At 40.9% G+C, this 25,946-nt stretch overlaps 2 protein-coding genes and 1 long non-coding RNA gene across 5 annotated transcripts in view; 2 read left to right on the top strand and 1 right to left on the bottom strand.

Annotated features, from left to right (window-relative positions):
* LOC111273516 (uncharacterized) lies at positions 1–15,185 on the top strand. The gene is made up of 12 exons (XM_022855210.2): positions 1–4,894; positions 7,739–7,828; positions 8,087–8,211; positions 8,288–8,343; positions 8,746–8,798; positions 8,949–9,158; positions 9,545–9,590; positions 9,918–9,991; positions 10,191–10,247; positions 10,428–10,559; positions 10,904–11,140; positions 11,724–15,185. Exons 1-12 carry the CDS (start codon positions 4,763–4,765, stop codon positions 11,760–11,762), a joined length of 1,251 nt encoding a protein of 416 aa, XP_022710945.1. The 5' UTR covers positions 1–4,762; the 3' UTR covers positions 11,763–15,185.
* On the bottom strand, positions 6,306–20,823 carry LOC111273534 (uncharacterized). Its single transcript, XR_002687934.2, has 3 exons — positions 20,554–20,823; positions 20,131–20,193; positions 6,306–6,864 (listed from the first exon to the last, which is right to left on the bottom strand). It is a non-coding gene; the product is annotated as an uncharacterized LOC111273534 (long non-coding RNA).
* Positions 20,824–20,866: 43 nt separating this feature from the next.
* LOC111273487 (maleylacetoacetate isomerase) overlaps positions 20,867–25,946 on the top strand; it is a 22,165-nt gene continuing 17,085 nt past the window's right edge. The window contains exon 1 of one of the 3 annotated variants that reach the window (XM_022855187.2): positions 20,867–21,290. The gene's annotated coding sequence lies outside the window, so the exon portion shown is untranslated. The remainder of the gene's footprint in view (positions 21,291–25,946) is intronic. The other 2 variants (XM_022855200.2, XM_022855193.2) reach the window with 2 other exon arrangements.

Here is a 25,946-nt window from a genome sequence, read left to right as displayed (position 1 = left end):
CGACAGCCAATGCGATAGTGTTTTCCCTCATGGACGGAGACTATGCGCCGCTTCTCTACGTTGGAATATATCCGACAGTAGCGGAAGGGTAAACAAATACTAAAGTCGGATAATACGGTGGCAGCCGAAGCGGCCCTCGCAGTGGATATGACACGAGTATTACTGTGTGTACGCAAACAGAGCAGTAACTACGATTCGCGTTCAGCTTAGACGACATCTCTGTGATTCGTTGCATCGTGAAATACGACTATACAGTGTGCGGGTTAAATATGGAACGTAATAGCAACGGTACCATTGAGGAGCGGCGATTAAAAATAAGAAAGGAAAACGATACAATATTATTTTACACTAATAGTGCCTTTTAACCCTCGACCTTACTTCCTTTCGATGCAGACAATTGCACCTAGGCTACTTCGAGGTGCAGGTCCCCCGAGCGAAGGCAAAACGCTTTTTTCGGATAAACGCATTGTGGTATTCGATAGCTAGCAAAAGGGCGGTGCGACATGCAGGAACGAACGAAGCAAGTATCAAATTCTACTGAAAAGCAGAGAATAAAATGTAACGTTTTACAAATATACGATTTCATTAATGTCAGTGACGTCAGCTTACTGGCGGCAGTATTCAAAATCGCGAAGAAACAACTAATGCTACCTACGTGCTTGTGCTCGTGAAAGATATCGGTCGAAAGCTGAAGTTGATCGACTACGCTGTATTATTGTCGACTGCAGCTAAAACAACGTCGCTACGATAAAATTATATATGAAGCTCATCATAGGGCAGCTCCCAAGATGGTTGTATTTGCACGTTGAACGAGAAAATTCCCTGGGATAGGGCGTCTTATTTTTTATGTACTGAATGTAATCCGGTACACTGATCACTGTCTTTTAGAAATAACCATTCAGTTGCTACCGGACATGAAGACTCTCGAACTATCTGAAAGGGAGCACAATGTTAATAAATTGGATGCTTAAACAAACCGTTTGACATAGTGTAGCCTGAACATTTCGAGTTTTACGCTGGCATTTAGTTATTAGGCCAAGTGTAACCAATACAAGGCCTAATAGGCACATATATATAAGGTAGCTGCTCTAGGCTATTCTCTAAATGTTATATAATTAAATCTCATGAGAAAAAATGCAAAAGTTTATTACGATTACAAACGTATCAGTTCTATTCATTCCATGACGCATGTTAATTTTTTTTCGGAACTTTATAAAAACTTCTTACATCCTTTAAATAATGCGACATTCAAAGACTTAACAACAGACCCTGAAATATATATTTTTATATGCTATTGAGCTTAGTTTAACAGCATATCTATTATATAATGTATTACCCATCAGCAGCGAAAATTTTAATGAAATTGACACCTTAGCGTTGGAAGTTTCCTAATTCCTTTTAAAAACGAAAAAAGGTTCCGTGAAAATATGTATCACCGTAGGATAATACGGACTTCATAATGGGATCTGCTATAAATAACGTCTTTCCGAAAACAGAACCACAAAAAAAAACTCGATACCTTCAACAGCAGTTTGTAGGAATTTGTCCCGCAAGTATCAATTGTATGTATGAAGTTCGTGAGCAAACCCTTTCACTTGCTTCCAAAAATGATCTAGAATTAGCGCTGTAAGGCAGTTTTCCTGTATTAGGGATGGTTTTTCTCTTTTGTCAACCCTTTCGCATCCTAAAACCTACCGTCCACACCAAACTTCATTTGCATGGAGAGGCCAATAACATTTTGATTTCGCTAATTATTTCTTATAAATTGCAAAGAAACACTACGATTGTATGAGGGTGGAAGGATTTAGTTCGAAAGTCGATCAGCACCAAGCTACACAGCTTGAAACCTAATTTCTGTAATATCTCAAAAACGATGAATCCTTTTAAATTATTATTAAGCAGATCAAATATATTTGTTTTTTAGTAATTTTTACAGGTGTTTCTTAAACGTCTATCTATGTCCTTATTGAGTTTTTTTTTAAACGTAACGTCTCTGCAGAACCTGGTAGAAAGCTAGGCAAAGGCAAGTGTGCTTTCAGCATCACGTGTAAAAGAATTTATCGAACAATTGAAAATCTATTGATGCTTTTAAATGTTCCACGAAAAAAAATTGCTAGAGTGCTCGATATGTACACAGCCCCCGAGTTTCACATCCGATATTGCCCTAGTTAGGCATCAATTGAAAATTGCTGATCCTTCCAAGTACGGAACGATATACAACCAGTCGCTAGTAGAAAAATTACACAGCAGATTGCTATGGTATACTTTTATTTTTGACAAGCTTCTTAACTTAAACTTTAACTGTATTAATTTCTTGGCTCGTGTTTTAAAGCATTCAGCTCTGCATGCCGTAGCCATTGGGCAGACTTGAAGAGTATGCCATGGAATTGCATTTTGTAATAAATAAATACTACACATTGAATACAATGTTCCTTTTAGTAAAAACAATATTCCTGCGCGTAGCTGTTGACACTCAACGGGTCATCCTGCACGAGTTAGAAGTTAATCAATGAATTTGTAGAGGTTTATTGGACTCTTTCAGTCCGTAATAATTTACTTATTTTTGCATGTACAACCTACTACTATTGCATATGGCGCAAGGTACTGTGTTATATGCTGAAATAGAAAATGGTACGCCAGATATATCGCTTGTCGTTGAGCACATATCTTGGTGGTGACGGTAGCCTAATGATGATGCGGCAATGCAGTAAGGCAAGTATCGGAAAATGTGCCGTTTCCCTTCACCATCACAGCGATATTACGTTGCTGTTAAATCCTGGGCCACTTGTCTCTTTCCTTTATCGGCTGTCTGCTTTACTCAATACCTAGTTGAGCGTCCTTTGGCCTTTTGTTGGCTTGGCTTGATTTTGGATTTTTCTTATCTCAAGTTAATTAGTTGGGTAATTTTCTACGACCCTTTCGCGCGCATCCGCCCTTTCGCCCGGAGTTGCGCTCTGGCCTGAACTCCCACTGCCCAGCAAAGGGCTCTCCGTACCGAGTGTGGTGCGCTCTGCTCAGTGACATAGGCGCACGGAGGAGATTCGCAATAGTTGCCGCGACAGTAATACGACGGTTGCGGATCATTGGCATTGACACGGTATCCGCCAAGAGAAGTCTGCAAGTGGAAACAGCTCGAAGCGACGGCGGACAGTAGGTGCGATACAGGCCAGCGGTAGCGCCAGCGCTGCGTTCGACAGGCCCTTTTATGCCCGAAGACTTTCGGTTTTCGGCACTACGATCAACGCTAACCAATAACAGCGTTCGTACCGTTGAGGGAACCGTTGGCGGGCCAGCGTTAGCAATCGTGTACGGCAGTGAGTCGGTGCAGGCCCCATACAGATTCAGGTGGCAGCAAGCTTAGGTCCTGCAAGACGGCTTGCATCCTAAGAGAGCACACCGCAAAACAGAAACAAGTAGCGAGCTAAGCAAGCCGAAATAAGTGCTGCTAAGAGCGGAACTGAGACCCTACCAGCGCTGGGTTAGCAGTCGTGACTGCTCGGAAGTACCCTGCAGTCATCATCAGCAGCGGTAGTTCTCATTTTTGCGGCGGTGCAGAAACCACAGTTGCCTACAGCCTGCCCGTTAGTCATCAGCATCTGTGTCGGTTTCGAGGGCGAGTAATATAAGGACGCAAGATATAGAAAACGCAGGAGAAACGAACTCTCAAACCGATAGGTCGGCGACGACCGGACCGAGCTGCAAGACACTCAGTTAGTTAGCAAATGCTGTTGCCTCGCTAGCTACACTTGCAGGTAAGCACAGTGTCCTGACAGAGTTGGTCGAGCGCGTGCCGTACACCTCGCGAGCCGTGATTGGTTGTTACCTAATAGCAGCGACGACCCATTGGTTTGTCCACCGACGATCGAGTTGTTGACAAGCCTTTTTAGAGCCGCATTGAATAGAAATATCTTGCTTGACGAATCGAGCATAGCATGTGTGCCGCAATTGGATTTGAGCGGGCGTCTTCAAGCGAACCGAACTCGTTCAGTTAGAACGAAAACACGATTACGCCCGCCACGGAAGGGCTGGCAAAGATACACAGCCGAAGGACTAGCAATAAAATAACGCAACACATTGTACGCAAGTTGATTGCCTAAATACAACTATTGAGGCGCAACTACAATCGCAGGACGAAGTGGCCATCGAGCTAAGCGGTAGAAGTAGCACGAACAAGGCTCTAGGAGCAAGCCCACGAAGGGCTTTCGTTTGTCTGAAGCCGTTTTAGGGAGACAATGTGATCAGCCCTGACGGCGGATGCTTGTTAAATATCGTCGCTCCACAAGCAACAGCATAATTTGGGAATTAAGGAGCCTTAGCTACATGGTGTATTCCGTGCATGTGCGTGCTGTGCGATATCTCCGCATCGAGTGAGCGATAGAAAGAGCTGCGAGCTTTAGCTGCGTCTGCCGATTGCGCCGTATAGAGTTACTTGCGGTCGACAGTTTCGGTGGATCGTTGTGAGTCTGAGTGTCGGTGTTGGGAATCGTCGGCGTGAAGGAATATCGCTTCTTGTTTGTAGAAATTACGAGTTTCGATAAATTTCACCGTTAGTGCGCTTCGTGCTCGACTTACTTGATTGACGCTAGTAACTCGCAATTAGTGCAACGTGAAACTGTAGCGTAGTAACTGTGCCTAACCTGCGGTGTAAAGCGCGCGTAATGAGGGGCGATTATTAATTATAAGGTGGCGGTGATTAGTACAGAGGGGTGCAGAAGAGCATATACGCGAAGCCCCGGACGGCCGCGGTCCTCATCGGGCTGTCATGGAGTACGGCTGTGGAGTACGAAACCGATATGAGTTGTTTGCGGATGAAGATGGTGGTGATCCTCTTGAGTTAATCCAACGCGAAGAGGAGCGTCGAAGATTGTCGCAGCTCGAGAGAAGCAAAAACAAGGTAAGCACTGGTTCCTGATTAAGAAGAGTCGATGAAGTAATTTTGGGATATGAACACTAACTAACGAAATAATAGATAACGGTAGCGGTAGACGAAATATTTGAGGAAAACGAAACCGCGGTGAGGTCGTGTTGTCACCGTTACTTTTATATGAGTGAACAAATATATCTTTTAATTGACTAAAAATATTGTCTTCTATGAAAAAGACTCCCACCTCTTTTCTGAAAGCTCAGCTAAAGACCCTGATGAATTTCAGCGAAAATTTAAATGTTTCGAAAATGGCTGTAAGTCATTACACATTATAAGGTACCGCAAGTTACGTTTGTAGTTGTAATAACATTTCTTCGTTATTCCCTTCTTCATCAGTATTGTAAGCGGTCGACAAAGCAACGGTTCTGTGTACCGAACACGGTACATGCTTCGTACAATATATGAGCTACAGTATAGGTTTAAAATGGTTCAAGGAGATCTCTGAATGGGTTAACTACAGAAAGAGAGTAAGCCATATCGTGGTTGCCCGGCAACGTGCACTCGATATAGTGGGGAGCTCTCCCTATAAGGAGTGCATAACAGACAACAACTAAATACTACGTCGAACAGATTTTACTAACGAAAACTGTGTTCGGGATAAGCGTTAATGACAATTGGCAACCTTGAAAGTAGTGAAATTTAGGACTACGCCATTCAAAACGTAATGTTATCTCATAGAACACCGTTTAAAATGTTGCCGACCTTTAGAATTGTAATAGCAACTTTTCATAGTGTAACAAAGTTTTTTTTAAGGATACTTGTTTAAGGATCTTGTCATTTGAAATTGGCATTCAATCGTACGATGATAGCGCTGCATTTTTTTAGTTGTTATATACACAATAAGGTTTAGAAATGTCTGTCGCACGCGTTACGCTGTTGTAAGCGCGGCTGAACAGCCCGCACTTATCCTCTACGCAAGTAGAACTATAAAAGGCGGGATAACAGGGAATGTCAACCGGTTACCCCCCAGCAATGCGAACAGCGCTTTCTATAAAACATTGTTACCTTACAAAGAGAACTATTACAGCCACTTTCCCTATTAGCCTGCCTCAATTTACCTCGTTTTTAGTTAAATCAATTGTTAAATGTCATTGTAAATAAATTGTAGATAAAGTTAGATGAAAATGGTATTGAGTTGTTGATGCAGATGTTTGTGCAAGATCTGACCTTCAATTATTCAAGTGATATAGAAACGATATATTGATTTAACTATAAAGAATCTATCATAGCATTATTATTATGCAGCTTCAGTTATGGGTGGGAAGCGTGATTACGTCCCTTTTTGATTTAATTGCTCGTATTGAAAGGCCTAACACTATTATGATATGCAATGAAATCGTGATTTTATTTTGGTTCGTATATTGACATAATTTTTGTCAAGTCTCTGTTTCTGTATCCGCGTTTGTTTAGTAATTACTTTTTTTTTTTATTCTTATTTATAGTTAAGTAGATTTTTATTCATTTACGTTAGTTAAGCAGTATCTTGGGATCCTGTAAACTATCATCGTGGCTTCATTCTACAGGTCAAGCTCGCTAATGAAAATGATGCCGACGATATATATGTACTAGCAGGGTACGACAAGGATGAATTACTATTTCGGCTCACTTCCTCGCTTAAATCTCGATCTAGGTCACCTAATTGTAATATATATATATATATATATATAAGTTGGCCGATAGTTTGCTCCATCAAAAAACGTTACTGAGACATCAAGTGAAGGCGGATTCTAGCTGGGCTGTAGGATGCAATGAAAAGGCCTCTGAATTCGCTTTTAAAAACCTTTTTTTTTTTTAAATGCCTCTAGTATACATACATCTTCGAGGTTTCCAATAGCATTGTCGTTTATACCACGTAGGGATTACGCAGGAGAAGTTGGTTCCTTGTCACTGCTGTATCATTAAGACGAGATCCTGGACAGTCTTTTATGCGCTGTTCTGACCTGGACCAAAAAACAGTACTGCTCGATTTTGTCGGTTGTCAGCATCTATACCATGCAATGGCTGTGCACCCAAAGCGCACCCGAAAACTAACTACTAAGTACTACCATTTCATAAAATGGTAGTAACGAACCTATATTTCGAAACTTAAAGAAACATCGAGCATGGCCGAAACAAACTAAATAAAAAGTTCGAGTAAATAGGCGGTTAATAACAAAACGTAGCATGTCAGCACCATAACGAAACTTTTTTCGTATCTAATTTAAGTTTAAAAATATTCAACTTTGCTTAGGTCTCACAAGAATAGTTTGGGACAGCAGCTCGCCAATCGAAGCAGCTGTGCGTAGCAGATGCTACCATAACAGAATGTTGCTTTGTCCTCGAAACTACAGTAAATTAGAAGTGCCAGTTATTCAGGTGATGCCTAATTTAAACGTAACGCTTGACTAGCATCAGGCAGAACTTAAATTCTAGGGAATCTACGTAAATTCATACTGGAACTTACATAGCTACATAGTTAACTGGCTTTTTTTAGCAGAAAAAACATTCCTGATACCAGAAATTAACGACTTTTCTCAATTTCTACCACGATTTTTTCTCCAATTATCTTTATAGTAAATAAACAACAGTTGTAGCTAATTAATAAACTCAATGTTTGTAGGCATCCCTGTGTTGGTATTCACCTAATAATTTTCGTACTTTTTTATTTTATTTTCTCGACTATGGACTGTCTAGAATGAAACTAACATAAAAACACCTTCCCTTAGACTTTTGCCGTATATACTATACGTATTAGTGAGGCTTTATACAGTAATAGTCGCCAGAGTGAGAAGGAAGCAATGAGTAAAAAAGCTGAAATTTCTCAATCGCTTTCAGGCTGCTGAAGGAGCCAAACAGGCCACTAGTGTGTCAAAAGCGCCACTCACAAACCATAATAGAATAAATGCCAAGGAAAACTCAAACAAGGTTTGTCGCAGGTTTGGCATAGGTTCTCATTAGATAGAAACTACGAATCCTGTCCCCCAGTACTATATCTAGTTATCTTCTCATTGCCACTAACAGAATAATAAGCCAGATTAGTGCTGGCAAACTGTGACTTCAATCACTGGTTTTCAATAAGCACCCTCGGTAGACTGTCGTATATTTCTATTAATTCAAATTTGAATTGCTTAATTATAGCTTAACGTAAAAGCGTACTTGACAACTCAGATTTTTTTTTCACAGTCAAACCAGCAGACCGAAGCCCAGAGACCTCGGGATCATCGAACTCAGCAAGATAGCAATCGAAAACCACGTGACAGCAATGATGGAAACCGAAATTACTCGGGAGATGACCGGCGTCAGAGAAAGTAAGCCGGTAACAATTGTATTATTATGATTGTTATTATTATATTGCACACATTAATTCCTATGTTGGGATTTCAGAATAAGTCAAGACGGTAACCAGGATAGCAAACGAGTAGGCGGAAGGGATGACAAAGGTATGTACATATTTGCGACATTTACGTTTGCCCTGCCTACAAACAGTACGTAGTAATACTATTTTAGGTCTAATACACATCCGAGCTGCTTACCATCGTTCTCTGGAAGATCAAGTACTGAAGTTGTTTTCCAGATCGCTACCACCACACCAGAGCAAAATTTTGTTTGTTTAGAATTATATAATCTGTTCTAACATAAAACTGGCTGTCCTCTATGTATCATGCGCATACATTTGTTCTCTCTTATCATAATTATTTCTTTATAATTAATTACAATCAGACGCATGTTTCTTTCTTGCGCGAGGTAAAAAAGATCAACAGGAAACAGTACTTTAGAAGTGAATCAACAAAAGAAGTTCGACATCAATTACGTTTACACAATGGCCTATTTTTCCTTTACAGGACTCCGGCCATCGCGAGGGCCCCGGAAAGAACCTAGCGACAGGGATCCAAAGGTGAGCTGAAGCCGATAAAACAGCTTTATTGTCATAAGGACTGTCTGCTGGATCGTTTCCCGTACACACTAGACACTTCTCAGTTGGACTTAAGCGCTTGCACGATTCGTATACCCACTTGCATTTCCGTATCTGCTGTTGCACGCACAGGACACAAAAGACCGACCGCCACGGACGGACCGCGACCGGAATCATCAGAATTCGCAGACGACGACAGGCGCCGGTGCAATGGCTGCCAATAACAAAACCGAATTGGGAAATCAAGCTAGCCAGGGGAACAACTTTGCCTCGAACCCAAAGGCGACGGGTGAAAATCAGACATCTGCCGACGGAGCCACCCCCATAGACCAAGATCAGATCGTAACTATTTACAGACTTTCTTAGACATTGAGAACGTATCGAAATTTGCGCTTGGTGCAAAATTTCAACTTTAGAGTCCATCATATATTGTGTGCCTAGTGGTACATTTAAAAAAAAACCTACTAACTAAAAGAAACAGTTCTATTCTCCAAGACTAAAACGTTACAGAGAACGTCTACAAAAGCAAAGTATTAGAGCTTGTGATTATGTTACTTATTCAACAGAACAAGTCCAGCCTCATAGTATATACTGCATAGTGATTCAATTAGTTATCGAATCAGAAACAGAACAATTTTATTTATTCACTAGTAAATAACTGTAATGTAACGAAATGTATGTAGCTTATAAGTCTGATGACAACACGAAACGTTCGGGGGGCATTTCAGGACAGAGCTGCTACTGACACCAAAGAGGAGGAAACACCCGCCGAAGGTAAAAATGTTTGGCATCGTGCAGATGATGAGTGGACTGTCAGTTTTTACATCTACAAATACCAATGTAGAATTATCGACCGTATGCAATCTAACAGTCTCTTCACTGAAAAACATACCTTTCGTAAATGCGTTTTATTAAAACATGACGTCACCTGAAGAAGGTCGCTATTATTAGTGTAAAGAGTTATGTTATGATAAGCTTATCAACGAATATACTTTGTTACCTCAAGTAGCATTTAGCATAAACATTAAAGTAACATTAAGGTAACAAATAATACCTTGTTACTGAACTTACAAGATATGTTTTCCGGTGCCTCTGTCTCAGGTGAGGTCGAACCCGAAACTCCCGAAAAGACCCTGGACCAATGGAAGAAAGAGCTTGAAGCACGTAAATCTAAGGTATATCGATCGGTTAGATCAGCTAAGGGGTATATATTTTTCTGTTTGTACTCAATGCTAGCTGATGATGGCGGTGATGTGGACTCAGGACAACAGACGACTTGAAGGTGCAAACGCTTTCGTTCAACGGAGACTATTACACTAACACATGGTTTATGTCCCTATTCGATTAACTTTTTCATACTGAAAATTGCGGCAGACGACATACAACGCGGCGATACGGAAACCGAACGAGGGTGAAAGCTCCGATCCGAAAGTAAGCAACCCGTCTTCGTATGCATTATATTATAAATAGCCTAGGCTTTGAGTACGTATCTGCCATACGGATGATAATTTACAGAAAAGTGTAGGTTAAATTATACGGACTAGCATTTTGCAGTGATAGTCTGTAGGCAATATTCCACGATGTACCTATATTTCCGAATATTTCTTTCAGTGGGCCAAGATGAAGATGATAAAGAAAAAGAAGGACTCAGATTCACCCGCTCCAATCATTAGCCATAAGGAACATCATCCGGTGACCGAGGACATGCTAGACGAAGAGGACCGCAAATTGAAACGACTTGAAGTAATTTATTACACACAAATGCTTCAATTAAATCGTCTTTCTTAGAAAACGCGTATTAGAATATAGTACAAATATTGAAGATAACAGGGCAGCCAGGAAAATCATATTAGATTAACAGGAAGAACTTAGGGTTTATCTTCACAATGCCACCGATCGTTCAATATCATTCTTTCGGCCTCTGTATTACGGTTCCACAATATTACTTACGTTTTTGTCATATCTAGCCCATTAAAATTTGCGTTGTCCTTTGGCGATTCTAAGTAGCTTAAGCATGTTTTCGTTATCATTATCGGAACTCTGCTACATATGTATTGTCTCATTTGGTTAACCTATCTTGACTTCAGGAGACGGTATCGAAACAGTTTCACTACTTGGACTCACGTGGAAATACTGGGTCTACTGCGGGCGGGCGTTCGAATCGCGGGGGCCGTGGTGGATCGTTCGGGGGCCGCGGTGGGGGCCGAGGTGGGCGTACTGGGCCTGGTGACCGATCGGCGGGCGGTGGAGATTCCCGTGGAAGCCGAGGACATGCCCACAACGGCCATAATGCACAGCAGCCCCAGAGCAGGCCCACTCCCCGCGTAAGTGATGTCCTATTCTCGCAAATGGGACGCTCGACGTACTACTACATAACTCGTACAATTTAAGTCATTAGATCACAAACACACGCACGCACATACTCTTTCATATACAAAAACACATTTACATACGCATTGATAAGTAAATAGCGTATGTGATGGCACGAATGTGTCTGATGTATACATTTAATATAAATATATATCGTTGAAGTAAAAGGGGATTACATCTATGTTACGGAAACCTCTTCAATAGTTTATTGTTGTGGCATTGCTAAGCGCAATATCTTATAGTTTAAATAATGCGCTGTATAATTTTGTGAATAGTAATCAACAATTGATTATTGCAACAACAAAATGGAGCGATAGTTTTACATTTATCTTCCATATATATACATGTACATATTTGCAGTTTGCAAATGCATGCGTATATAGGGAATTACCTCTATGTTCGTCTACTTGTTTATGTGAAGCCACGTATTGCTCTTGAAAATGAAGTCCGCGTTCATATTGGCGATGCATCGATCTGGACACGGTCAGGCGTCATAAATATTTTTGTTCTTTTTCGCCTGTGTCATCTCGATTTCAGGTCGAGGATCTAAATGACTTCCCATCACTCGCTGCATAAAGTGAGGTCAGCGTTTGGGTAGACTGCAGCGGCAACCTTCAGTGCGCAATGGCACAGCTCGAATAGGGGCTTTACGTTATCTTTTTCAAGCGGCCCAAGACGCCTAAGGGCAAACTTGCAAGTGAAATCGGAGTTCCAGCCAATTTCTCACCAAAGCGAGGCCGTTCTAGGTAGACAGGAGATTAACAAACAAAACGTCGATATCGGCGCAACAAATGTTCGTTGAGCTAATACAAGAGCAGAACTAAAATGTTATGAAATTATAAGACTGTAGACCAGGCTGACAAACCCAAATTACATAATCATGGCACTATAATTACATCATAGCTAGAAGGCGCTGCGGCTGGGGTTGCAGTTGCGCCTGCTCGAGTCCTGCTGTCGTCCTATTTTAGCCGTACACACAATAGAAACAACTCTGATAAACATAATTCGTTGTTCCCTGCTTCTGCATTTCTTTACCACGCATAAAGCGATAGTTACGTCGACGGGAAGATAATTTGCAGAATCATACTGATGATTAGGATCATGATCACATCAAGTACGGTGATGATTTCTTTATATATTTATTATATATAATTATACGAATACAAAACAAAAAAAGAAAAGCACGAAATGATACGAATAAGAGTGCTATCATACTAACGCTAAGGGAACAGTTAAAACATGCTTAAAGAGTGTCACAGGAATCGTAATGACATCGCGAGGCGATTCATAGAGCTCGAAGGGTTCGCGAGCACAGCGATACGCTTTCGCGCGCTCCCGATGCGCGCTAAACGCTGACGATGATGATGATAGTGATCATTCGTTTCTGCTTAAAGAAAGACGGAGTAGATGCTGTTTTTTGCTTTTTTTAGGGAACAGGAAAATCGGCGAGGCTCGCAAGGAAGATATGGATAGTTAAGACAATAATGAAGAACACACGCATACTTACTTCTACTATTATAATTACTATTACTATTATTACTGTGAAACAACACAAACTGACGTAATACCTCAGCTGTACTCTATAATTACTACTGCTCTTATGATATAGCAACAAAAAATAATAAATAACAAAATAGAAGAAAATTCATCGTGAGCGAGATGCGAGAGAACGGGAAAAAAAAGCGAAACTGACAATTATCTTCATGGCAACGTAGAGGTAGAAGAGGGCAAACAGTGACAGCGCGCAAGTGTATTATTGATTGATCATCACAACTCAACAGACTCCAGCAGATCCCATAGCCAAATCCCATATTCTGTATTGGCCGCCTACCGATGTTTTTAAGCCCCATTTGCATCGGCGAAAATAGACCCTGGGGTTCACTAGTCACCGTTCCACGGTGCTGATTAGCGTTAAAAGAAACGAGCAAAACCAGCGGGAACAGTGATGCGTACTAATTATAGACGGTGAGACAGGAGCGGGCTTTCGCGTAAAATACTTACTAATTTTTTTAAAAAATTGTTTGTTTTCTGGCAAAGCGTCGAAAGCTGAGCTATAACGGGTCAAAGAGTGCCGATGCAAGTGTGATTTTCAGTTCTAATTTATAAGGTCAGAAAAGCTAGATGAGAAAGGCATGCGGAGAGCATGAGCACACAGTCGATTATTAGCAGCTGCGATTATGTAAGAGAATAGACAGAACAATGATAAACAAATAATAGATAATGATACCATAGAAGACAAAGAACAGCTATGAAAGAGGTTGGTGTTATCTGACCCGATGTCACAAATGATGAGATCAGAACGGGGAGAAATGCTTATGAGGACTTTAGGCCTGGATTTCTCGCGGACGTGGTGAAAAACAGTATAGCCAATGGAAGAGTCACTGAAAAAGTAAAAAGAATTACGTATTTTTTTCTTCATCGAGATATAAGGTAAGGACAACAACAGTAATATCAATAATAATAACAATGCAAACAAAAATATTGATAAAAATAGAAACACCGGAAGAAAGGCCGCACGTAGCTGGTGGCGCGAATGCTGGTTGGTCACCCTGTCCAATAATATCAATAATCAACTGTAACTACTTCACGAATGGAAATAAATAGTATATCACCTGCAAACCGCAATAGAGGCGAGTGAAAACGAAAAAAATACATCTTAACAGTCATTCATAAAAAATGAAAGAAAAGAAAGGCACGAAAGAATAGTTAATAATGAAAAATACAGAACAGCAAAAAATAAACACTAATACAGATTCAACAAAGTCATCGTTCTGGTCCGTTTATCTTTGTCTCACGCTTCTGAACGTGTTTAGGTGTTCGAATCATGTACCTTTATTGATTTTTTTCGTATAAAACATAAAAAGAATATTAAGAGAAGAGTAATTGACGAAACTGATGCGAAGACAAATATAGCCATAGCATAAACAAAATGATGACAAAAGACAACGAGGCCTAAAAGCAACAAACAACAACAACAACCCGTCTTGAGTGGGTGCCGTGTTGAATGAATTGACCTCGCCGCAAGCCGAATGATATGGATGCATCTATATAACCTACCGTATATATACACGTGTATGTCTATGTTAATGTCGATGCAAAAAAAACCAACTATGAAGCTTGCCACATATTGGCCCAGTTGAGCCAATTTGGTATATATCTCAAAATGTGAACGACGGTTGCTTTCGTTCTACTTGGCAGCTTTGACACTCGCAGCAAAAGTTAGATATGACGTATAAGCCTGAATGACCTTTCAAGGCTGTCAAAAGGAAAATATAAAAGATCTAGATTGGAATGGCAGCATGTCAAAAAACCTGTCCTTCCAAAAAAAATTGATCCTGGCATGGCACGTAGCCCACAACGTCATTCAGGGGTTGTTCAAAGGTTTTGAGCAAAGAGGGCCCACTGGACTTCCATCAAATGGTTATATTGTAGGTCAATGCTTTCTAGGATCGGGATATCGAGGTTATACACATTGTAGAAGAAAAACGAGAAAACAGTCAAGCACTCAAAATATTTACTTAAATACTTTAAAATGGACGTAAAAGTATAATTAAAATAAAATCTGTTATTAGGAAAGGTTAGATCTATCGATCAGGTTATCAGGAACTGTAACTATATGATTCAAGAAAATTAGGTACACTGAAAGCAACTTTGCAAATTGAATGAATGTTGACTTAATCTAGATTTTTCCAACTTAACTTTGTTTTGGTACTGCCCGCGGTTTCATCAAGATCTGAATTAACCGACTAGAGAAAGCCTGACTGCACCAGGCGAACCAGCGAACCTTTAGATTTTGGAGTACGTACGTATGGCGAAGAGATGAAAGCGTCCGACGACGAGTTCCTAATACGCAAGATATGGCCTTGAAACGCGCACACGAACTAAAAGGCTAACCCTCTACTTATGGTGCCAACGGTCGCATAAAGTGGCAAGGATTTTCCGGGCTTATCAGTCGTTCGTTCACTTCACACCTATCAATAAACAGCTTAAACCCAAGTATGCTTCCTGGTGTATTGATTCATTTGCCAAGTTGGTCTGCTAACGGTCGTGACACGTTAGTTTACTATTGAACTCGAAGACAGATGGGAAAGTCGAGGTCCAAAACCGGGCCTAGACACAGTTTGTTTTGTGCTGGGAGACAGCTGTCTGAAGCGAACGTTAGCGAAGGCAGTATTTGATTTAAAGATAAGACTCAATCGCATGCGTTGACATATACGAATTGACGAATACGTTGAATAAACATATACGAATAGCTAGCTATACATACTACGTAGCAAATTTACGCCGGTTTAGCATATATTGGTTATGTTATCAATGCTCAGAGACGTCCAACGATATATGTTTTCATGGATGAAAGAAAGAGATGTTTCTATTAGGTAGTCGCATTAGTATTAACGAAATGTACTAAAATTATTTTTCACGTTATAAAGTTTGACAGCAGAAACTTACTGAGGCCACTGCGGAACAGGTATCCTCTACTAATAGGATGATCTGGGATTTTTTTTTAGCGTGTATGTTGTATATCAGTATGTCTAAATCACCTTGCACAATATTTTATACGTGCAGGCTTGAATGCCCTGCTGAAAGCATCATACCCAATAGAAATGTGTTTTGTGCTAAAAATATAGAGAACTTCTTTGTAGTGTAAACAAGGTAAAAACACATGTAAACAGCGATTGAAAATTCATGAAACATTCCAAATGTAAAAGTTCTATAAGGCAGATGCATAATTCAATATTTGGAACAAAACCGATGTCCGAATACCATATTTCCTGATTTCTTCAGCGGTCCAATAGATATTATACGTATAGGTTTGAAGGTGATAGTTAGCTTTTTAAGATCCTCAGGAGGATAGCCGGTCAACAGCAGCACATAGATGATTAACCTGCGCTGAGGGGCATAAAATAACTGATCGAGGAAAGAAAAGAGCTTGTGACGGGGTCACAGCAGGATTGAAACGTTTTATTAGAACACTGGTCTAACAATAACGAGATAACCGAAGCTAAGTAACGGAATAGCTCAAGTGATTTCATCGATTTGCCGAAACGGGGTATAAGAATCGCACAACCGGATCATGGAACGACCTTTACCGTTCACTAAAATAGGGCAACGCCGGAACGGCATTGAGGAAGGATGACTGAAAAATCTGCATGGGCCTAGGTGTTCGCAGCCAAAGGATCAGTACTAATGCGGTTCGTTACGAAAATCGCATAAACCACTCGACTCCGATGTACACCTTCAATAACGGTAGAACGTATAACCATTATATAGCCAACAAGACTATAGTACAAAAAATATATATACAGCCTTTCAGCCGCTTGTGAAGTCTACGTAAAAATGTACCTTTGTCAATTTTAGGACAACTGCAAATTGGCTCATTTGAAATAATGGCGTTCCCCATGGTACTGAAATATATGTCGTCGCATGCTTACTAGCTACGCTTATTTGCTTCACAGTCGCTGTGTGGAGCAGACATAGAAAACAAACAACATTTTTAATTCTAATTTTGCAATTTTTCAGTCAATCAGAAAATAGTTGGGTGTCGACGGTCCGATCTATGACTGACAAATACAACCTTAAAACCGCTATCAGAGAATAACTAAAACATTAAACAGTATCAGGTATTGATTAGACAGACAAGTGTTCCGTTCACACGCTGAATCCGTTAACGGATCGGAGCTGTTAGCGGACAAAGAGAATTCAGGTCAAAAAACATGTTGATACCATATCAGTAAATGTCCGCAGGATTTCGTCTATGAGCTGATGCTGTGAAACTAACAATAAACATTAATTCTAAATGTTGTTCGTCAGCCGTATCTATTTGTATTGTTATTATTAGTATCTAGTGTTATCGCAAACACACAAAAGCCTTAACTGTGATATCTTCATAACAAACACTTTGTGTTAAAATTAAATTTATTGTGCAGCCATATAAACACTTGCATCTCAATTGTTTAGCTTCTACAAGAATACTCAATGGCCTCACCACACTTAGCCAGACGTCATTGGAATGTTTATGCTGCAGTATTCCGCCCAACCGACATCCACGGAGATCATCAATGCATTAATACTAATAATAAGAGAAATAGATAATAATCAAGATAATATAGATATTACGGTCTTCACGTATGATGTCTGGATACCACAAGCATCTAAGTTCGTCTCTTTGATAAGCACATTTAGCGTAACTTTTGATTTATTCTCTTTTCATGCCAGTTCTACTTGAGGTTATGTCTATTCCCTCACATAATGGGTGACTTCTCTAGTTTCTCGAACTGTAATCAGCGGTCAGATAATAGGCTAACCAGCTGCCCATATGGCTGGCTGTTCAAGACCGAGCTTGTATTCTAATGAAGCTACTCTCAGCCCAGCATCGAAGGCAGGTGATTTCGTCCGAGTATTCGATAGCATTAAGCGTGCTCATTTTTCAACGTTTGATTCAAATAGCCCGAGGGTAGAAAGCTCAATGTTGAACCGGCCTGTTCGAGCCACGTTTGCACCCTCAGTCAGAGCTGCACTTGCCGAACGATTCCCAATCGAGGGTTCGCTCGCATTATGAGCATGCCCAGTAACGTTCCAACAGGTTCATAGCGTAGTCCTTGAGGTTGTCCTCAATGTCCGGGCGACCGCACAGTCGTCGCACTACAATACGACACTGGCCACGGCGAGGGGTGGAATAGCTAGCGCGTGACAATAACCATTTGTTCTATTTTAATGCCCTGTTCTAAACGTTGGTAACAACTGAACATAAACACGCGATTCTGTCACGCACATCGCGTTCCTTGGAAATGATGTATAAAGGGCAATCATAGTTGACTCTACGCAAATCTTAAGTCAAACTCCTGCACACATTCATTCGCAAACAATATCAGGTAATGTAAAGCTAAATTATGTTACTTTCATGGTTATATAAAAATATTTTCTAGATGAGCCCCCCAAAAAAAAGTAGACGTAAGGCTAAGAACAACTGATCGATTGCGATCGAACGATGCACTGAAAAATCAGCTTTGAAATATTTCGCACAAACGTTCGGTCGACGTAAATCTAATCTATAGGGGTTTATAACCCCTCTTATTCTTTTCACACACCAGTTTGTTGCACACTCCAAGCTGTTTGAGGTAAAAGTCAAGGTCAAGGGGGCTCGTCTATACCCGTAATAACACCTCTGTTGGACGCATTTTAGCTATACAACGAGTCCTTAGTCATGAAGAAGCAATGCAACAATGCAATGGCGTGAATAACCAGCGCCATTACTTAAGTGCAATCTCGTGTTTGATGTCAGACTTCATCGATAACCAGCCACACCAGTTACCATGTTTGATAACTGGTTTCGCATTAAGGCCGTGAAAATGTTTTGGTATTAACTATTCATACTGTCCTAAGGAAGGCCGTGTTTGCAAGCCAGGCATGTCCTTCCGAGCTAAATGCGGCTTGAGGACTTTGCGAATGGCAACATTGCACTGGTCGGTGTTACGATAAGTGCCGAACGATGTTTAGTATTGACCTTGTAACAACCGGCGATGCTGACACCGAACGGAAGCAACGGCAAATGATACTTTTTGCACCTCATTGAAGCTACATCTGGTTGACAATGGTCATCATCAGCCTGTTGTGTTTTCGTGATTGCTGACAGCTTGAAACATGAACGCTCCGTCATTGAAATACTGTCGTCTGACGCTGCATTTAGAGCTCGCATAGACTTTAAATCTGGTATCAGTATTTAACGATTTCCGTATTCTTTCAGCTATTGTTACTGCACGTAGAATGTGTTTTCGAAATAACCTGTTTGGTATAGCATCAATGACCTGCTCCCACTAAAGGGTCTACATGAGGTAAGTGATGCTGGTCTAATTTGGGGCTTCTGCAAGAGACCTATGAAACGGCATGATGATCAACTAAATGAGAATGGCCCAATCCTCCGCGAATCTTACGAATTTATTAGATGATTATTTAATTGTGCCCTATAACGCGCTTTCTCGTGAAATTCCGTAAGAAAAACTAACACTTGATCCCATGTAAGCAGTATAAATAAGTACGGCTTCTTGTGCTGTCCACAGCAATGCAATCCGCCAGGCTTTATTCTAGGAAAAGTAATTCATATAGACGAAAACATGCGACTGAAAAGTAGGGCAGACAAAAGAGTGCAGGCACGACAACTGGACTCTCGCAATAACCAATAGAAAACATTTTGGATTAGATAGGTTTTTATTTCACCTTGGCATTCGAAACGGTACCTTACGACAAACGTCTCAAAAGCTGGCCTAAACATTGAACAGGTAAGAAACTAACAAACTGAATGTTATACTTTTTATCGGCGAGAAACTTTTGGGTACGGATGAATAAATGTCGGTTCTTTCATTCTCAAGTTATATAAAGTTACCCGTAAAGAACTCTGCTCTCGACGCTCTTACGTACCCATAGTCCACTGGCTCATTGAAGTATGTGAATGCATATACCAACTATGGGAAGGTATACGTGATAGCCCAAGCTAAACGGCAAAGCGTTTCAGGAATCGTTAGACTGATCCTAAACTGACTGAACTAAAATGAATGTTGTCTATCAGGACCTTGGTTTCGACCTCGGAAGATCATTGGAAAAGGAGTTACTCAAGTTTAATTCTTAACGACAAATCTAGGTGCACGTCTATTTTTTGTAAATGCGATTGAAATTAACCAGATAGTCAGTGTTATATGAAAAGTTCTCTAGATAACGTAAATACTGTCAACTAGTTTATAATAATTGAATGTTATAAATCTTGGCAAAGACAAATTTGTAGGACAAACCTCCTATTGTTGCAATATTAAAACGTATGATGTTCGATTAATGGAGTGAGATACTGAGACGGTGCATGAGCAAATGTGCCCTTCTTTGACCACGTCTAAAGGAATATCGAGAACGGCGAAACGTATAAACAAAAAACAGAGACGCGGTAAGCAACAATTACCTGGTTCTCGTTCGGTATACGGGTCGCCATACTCGTCGCCGATCCGGGACAGCTTCTTTCCACCTATTTTTGTGGATTGAGGTCCGTCATTGTTTTTATACTTGTCATTACTATAGAGATGTATTACACAAAGCATCATTCATATATGCATGTGTGTGAACTGAAATAATTAGCATGAATTTTTCTCAAACGTAACATCGACATTGTAAGAAACTGACCGCAACAAAATTGTACCCAAAAATAAAAATAACATGCAATCACTTATTAATCATCATTGCCACATATTACCACTCGCCTTAAAGATCTCTTAAGGCGGTAAGGTAATCTTAGCTAATGGTATTTCGCCAGTAACTGCCAGTAACACTCAAGACATTTTAATCCCCGCGATGATACAGTACTAATGGGTCTGCGAACTAAACTTACTGATATATGAGGTGGTCTAGGTTCGAAGCCGGCCGTAGAGATACGGTTCAGAGTCGTTAAAGGTTGAAGGTAAAAAGATAAACATTTCCAACGTACTACTGTTACTATAACGCGCTGAGTGCAAAAGATACTGGTGACGTAACACGTTGGCTAGGCAGAGATACCAAAAGGAACCGAGAGTTGCGCGATTATTAAGCTGCCTTGGAACCAGGTGGCGCTACGACATGATCTACGTAGCAAGTAGGAACGCAGCGCCATCTTGTGTCAAGAGAGGGAAAGGCCAGATGGGTCGATAGAGCTACAGACGTTATGGCAAGCCACGGGGCGATAACTGATCCTGTATGTTGCCCCGTCTAAACGCGCAACAGTATTTTGTTACGGAAAGTAGCGCAAAGAGGCTTGACAGACAAACCAGCAAAAGAGAAGAACGACAAAACAGCAGTATAAGACCGTTGTTCCTACCCTTGCGTTTACGCGCACCAGATAACGCTGCGCTAACAAAGCCAGTGAGTGAGTTGGCAAATGTGCGCTTTGTTTGTGTTAGTTATTTTCATATCTTTATAAGAATCCCGAAAGCTATCGCCTCACACATAGGAAGATCGTTGTTGGCGCAACAACGGCGGCAGGCCCTGCATCTTTGTTAGTGGATACTGGAGCAGCTTATCATAACTCTAAACGAAGTCGGAGACAGAGTTGCGAACTGATAAACACCCGTTTTGTAGCTTTCATTATCGTAGGTGAGTAAATGTCACATCTGTCTTTGGATTCTAGTTAATGGAGTGCGTAATCGTTTGCTATGTGTTTTCTTGTAGTAACGTAATATTAATTTTAAACCGTTCCTTCTACTGAATAAATACGTTTGCATTTCGAGTAACCAAAAACCAGGTTTGATCCGAAACGGGTTTTTAACGTCACATCTTATTCTGAATTTAGGATTGTTATTGAATATTGAAGTCTCGTTTGATTATTCAGTATACATTTCGGATGGCTTTTAGCAATAGGAAGTCCTACATTACGAGTTTGATAATAGTTGCATATGTGTGTGTATGTATGTCTATCCATTAGCGATGAAAAATTGTATAGAATTGACAATGTTATGTACCCTGTAAAAACCTTCACTTTTTGTAAAAAAAAAACGAAATATTCAGCGCTGAAACATGTCATTTAAAAATCTAATCCTGCCAACTTTACTGAAAAGCATAAGGTTCGTAAATGTTTGATCGTAGCCAGATATTTTTAGGCCCAGGTGTACTGTTATATTATATAGCTGCAAAGAACCAACACATCCTGTAACTGTTCATATGATATAAAGTATGTCTCTTTTGAAAATCAATATGAATACTTCGGCCCTGTCTATATCATCAGATACGTATGGACTATATATTAACTGAGTCCATTAATTGTGAACTATAAGCATCGCATAAGATCGCGTTGCGGTACTCGATTACAAGCGCGATTCACGATCAGACGATCAAATGCAATGTCTGATCAACGCTCTTCAATGCAAAATCTTCTCTACAGAATCATTCTTTCAGGCCGCTTATTTATTTGTGAATACCGCATGTGTTCCATTATTTAATTCCTGCCACCGCTCCTGTTGTTTTGGATATTGCCGTTGTCGTCATCCCTCTCGCATCATTTCATCCGTGCTTAGCATCAAATTAAATCGATACTCCTCATTTACCTTTCAAGGGGTAAAATACGACGGTTGGCCAGCAGCGCATCGCTAGTGCGTGACCATACTGGTGAAGCTCAATTAATAGACCAGAGGAGAGCGTGTCGATTCCGTCTACCCCAGTTTCCCCATTTCGCTAGACGCCCCCTTGGAACTTTAACTACCATCGGAGACTGCACAAAGTAAATTGCTTCCAGTGTCATTTGTCCTTTGGTGACAACGAGAAGCGCGTACGCTAAAGTTTGACTGCTACCGCTAAATCTTTACAAAAAGCGGATTCCGATCGATGAGACACGAAATTCATTCGTCTATGGAGAGAGAAGCGAGAGAGGGATGTTGTATCGGTGCCAAACATAAGCTCCCAGCGATGAGCAAGTAGCGCCTGGTTCGGTATTGTGGAAAAGCGGCGGTGGATGGCGTCTTTGAGGTGTTTCCGTTTCAACGAGTCTCACAAAAAGAACACTGCAAAAACAATGCGAGTCGTACTGATGAAATTGATACTGATGAAAGAAAAACCACAAACGAAAAATTATAGGTGTTTGTGCCATTTAGAGAAATGGACGGCTTTTGGGGGACGTCGATGTGCTGACATGCTCATTTATTGGGTGTTGGTATTGTCTTGAAGCCTTTGTTACTGTTGGCGTCAAGACTGAAATAAGAATCATAGAACAGCGGTAAGGGCATTCATTTATCAAGATACCTTGAAGGGTTTCGAAGCTGTCGCCAAGCGGCTAGACATCTTCCACGGCCTTCACTCATAAAATATGAAATCTCGTATGATTTTAGAGTTGTCAGTTCACGGCACGGACCCGACATCTTTCTGCGGTCGGTGACGGAGAGCGTGATCTGGCAGCATTACCCTGACGTAAATGTCACTCGGGACAAGAAGCGTGTCGAACATTACTGCAAATAGCACGCGTCTAATTTGCATCTCTTGGAGAATCAACAATCTCACCTAATAACATAGAACGATTAATTGAGCAGTTGTGCTGCGACGAGTGACAAAAGGTTTAGACAAAACATACAGAGCCATTTTTTCTTTTAAAACACCTTCAATCCTAACTTTACTTTTCTCGGTTGGTAATCCAAACACTTGGAATATACAAGGAAAAACCCTCCTCTCAGACGAAAACATCTCATCAGTATTGGGAAATATCTATGAGTATGAGAAAGCTATTTTATGAGTATTTTTGCCAGATGCTCGATCAGAAGTCTCCAAGTTTGGCATAAAAGTGTCGCACCACATAGGGTGTGCACAGTCACAAAGAAAGAACCAAGGTCTACGTAAAGCAGAAACCAACGAAATACAAATATTGAATTCTTTATGCACTTGATGCTGGATAATGGCGGCCGGGCACCATAGCCTTGAGAGTGCGATTCGAGCTTTTCGAGTAAAACTTCAAATGAGGGTCCATATGTAATACTACGACAGGAAATAACTAAATACTACTTCATATTGGCGCAGCGTAAAAGCGGTCTCCGTCTCGATGTCTAGCTAGTCATCACGGCGTTGTCGTTCGCGCTAAATAATGGCGGTCAGCTTCGGAAGAAAATTTACCACAAACAGATTGGCATCAGAACAGCGGGATTTGACTAACCGATTTAGATGCAACTGAAGTCATGCGAGCCCGGCCACAAAAATCGGTATCCTTTATTTCAGATTTGGGTTGAAAATCGCGGCAAGTGGCCCGAAAGATCGGTCGAGTAAAGCGAATCACAACTGCCATTGTACAAAGTTTTGACACTGAAGCCGCATATACATAACTAGGACAAATAACAAGGACATATTTTTGGGCTGTTTCACTTTTAAGAACCGCAACCCGTGCGAAATCCCTTTTTTTTTCATCTAACTGGACACGATTGCAACATACACATACATGCATATAGTTCATGTTTGAAAATAAAGGTTGCGAAACGACTTCAGGAAGGTTCCGCTTAAGTCAGCAGATTCGGTTCGAGCATTTGATAGATCAGGTTATACACACAGTCTCGAGTTCCTCCACCCAGGAGTTATGCTGCATGCCATTATATAATGTAACTGCTCGTTAGAGTCTTGATTTTCTCGAAAGCGTCCTACGATTTTCATCTTAACTCAGCAGTTTACGAACTTCAAGCATCAGCAATTTACTCATTATTTTCCGAGACAGTACATAGAAAAGTTCAGGGAATTTCCGTTAGTTCGAGTGACAAAAAGGTGGATTGGACTTACGATGAAGATAACAGGTCGTGCATGTGCGTATTGAATATGGAGCGGCTAAAGCCGAGCAGGTCAAAAGCTCTACCGACATCTTACTATAAATAAGTGGCCCGAGTCTGCTGAGTACAGCCGCGACGTACTGTGATATATAAGGGGGGCGCCTGTAATAGCGTGTGGCAGGTGCCTCAGGTCTCAATATATACGTTAGTTTTGCGTTTTTCATAGGCTAACCGCTCATAGGCTGTGCTGTAGTAGCGAGCCAAGGGCCACGTTTAGATATCGGCTGATGCATGGAACAGCATGACTGACCGTAAAAGTAGAAAGGATAAGAACCTCTCTCGAGTGTGTGCTATAAAAATAATTGAGGTCTTGGACCCAGGTCGATTTCAATCTACCGGGATTTTTGGCACGGTTACATGTTTTCCTAGACCTATACCCGGCCATAATTAACTCAATTGACTGAGCCGAACAGTGTCGATGGCCGCCTGAGATAATGGTTGCTACGATAAGAAGGAACAAACACCAATTGTACGAAGAGGAGTTTCGCCAATCGTCGGCTTCTTTTAGCGGTTTCTTTAGTGTGTAGTACGCGACAAATGCGTGAACGTCACTACATCGTGTCATATCCGTAACATAAACCGCTCTTCATCTACGGACAATAGAATCATTGGGTGTTACTTACAGAAATGCCATTAACATAACCAAAAACATTGTAACAGCCAATCTAGCACTGCTACTTGGACGGAGTCCGATAAAGAGTTTTTTTTTTTTAATTATTGAAACGTATTTTTGCTTGGCTAGCTGATCATTCTAACCTTCTTCGTTAACTGAGAAAAATATCTAAGTGAACAACATATATATTTGCCCTTTAAAGTGGGCAAAGGTTTGGAATATAGTTTTTCCCAATCTTATGGTATTTACACAGGTAATGCGAATTCGGATTCCTACATCAATTGATTAATAAGGAAATGTTTTAGGCACATCGAGTTCCACATCGTTGTGGGTATTGGAGGCGTTCCTAATGGGAAGGAAATGTCCTTGTGTTTCGCCATCGCAGGCGTGACACTTTAATAAGCATCTCGAAACATACGAATGTGTTTCGAGCAAGCGTTCAAAAGTACAACACATAAGTATATTTAGATGCATTGGCCTGCTCGTAACGCGTCGCGCGGGTAGGATCGTAGCTAAAGGGGATCTATTTCCTTTTATTTTTAATGAAAACGCTACTTTTGCATGTACGACGAGTACTATAGCGTGGCTTGGCCAAGATTTAGGACTTGCATAGGTGGGAAGTCGTTGATTATCCTTCTTTTACTCCTGTTTGTGAGCACGTACCGGGTACATTCATGCGCTTAAAAAAACGAGCAGCAGCAGAAGCAAAACTCTATGTTCTCCCAGATAGGGATCGTGAGCTTCGTCGTTAGGTCGAGCTCTTCTACTTCAGAGATGAGAATAGCAAAAGTAGCAGGATTTACGGGACCACGACAACATTCATTGGAACCGGATCCTGTGGGTTGGGGC

This window comes from Varroa jacobsoni, unplaced genomic scaffold (genome assembly GCF_002532875.2).
Source record: "Varroa jacobsoni isolate VJ856 unplaced genomic scaffold, vjacob_1.0 scaffold_198, whole genome shotgun sequence".
NCBI lineage: Eukaryota > Metazoa > Arthropoda > Arachnida > Mesostigmata > Varroidae > Varroa > Varroa jacobsoni.
This window is presented reverse-complemented; position numbering and strand designations above follow the sequence as displayed.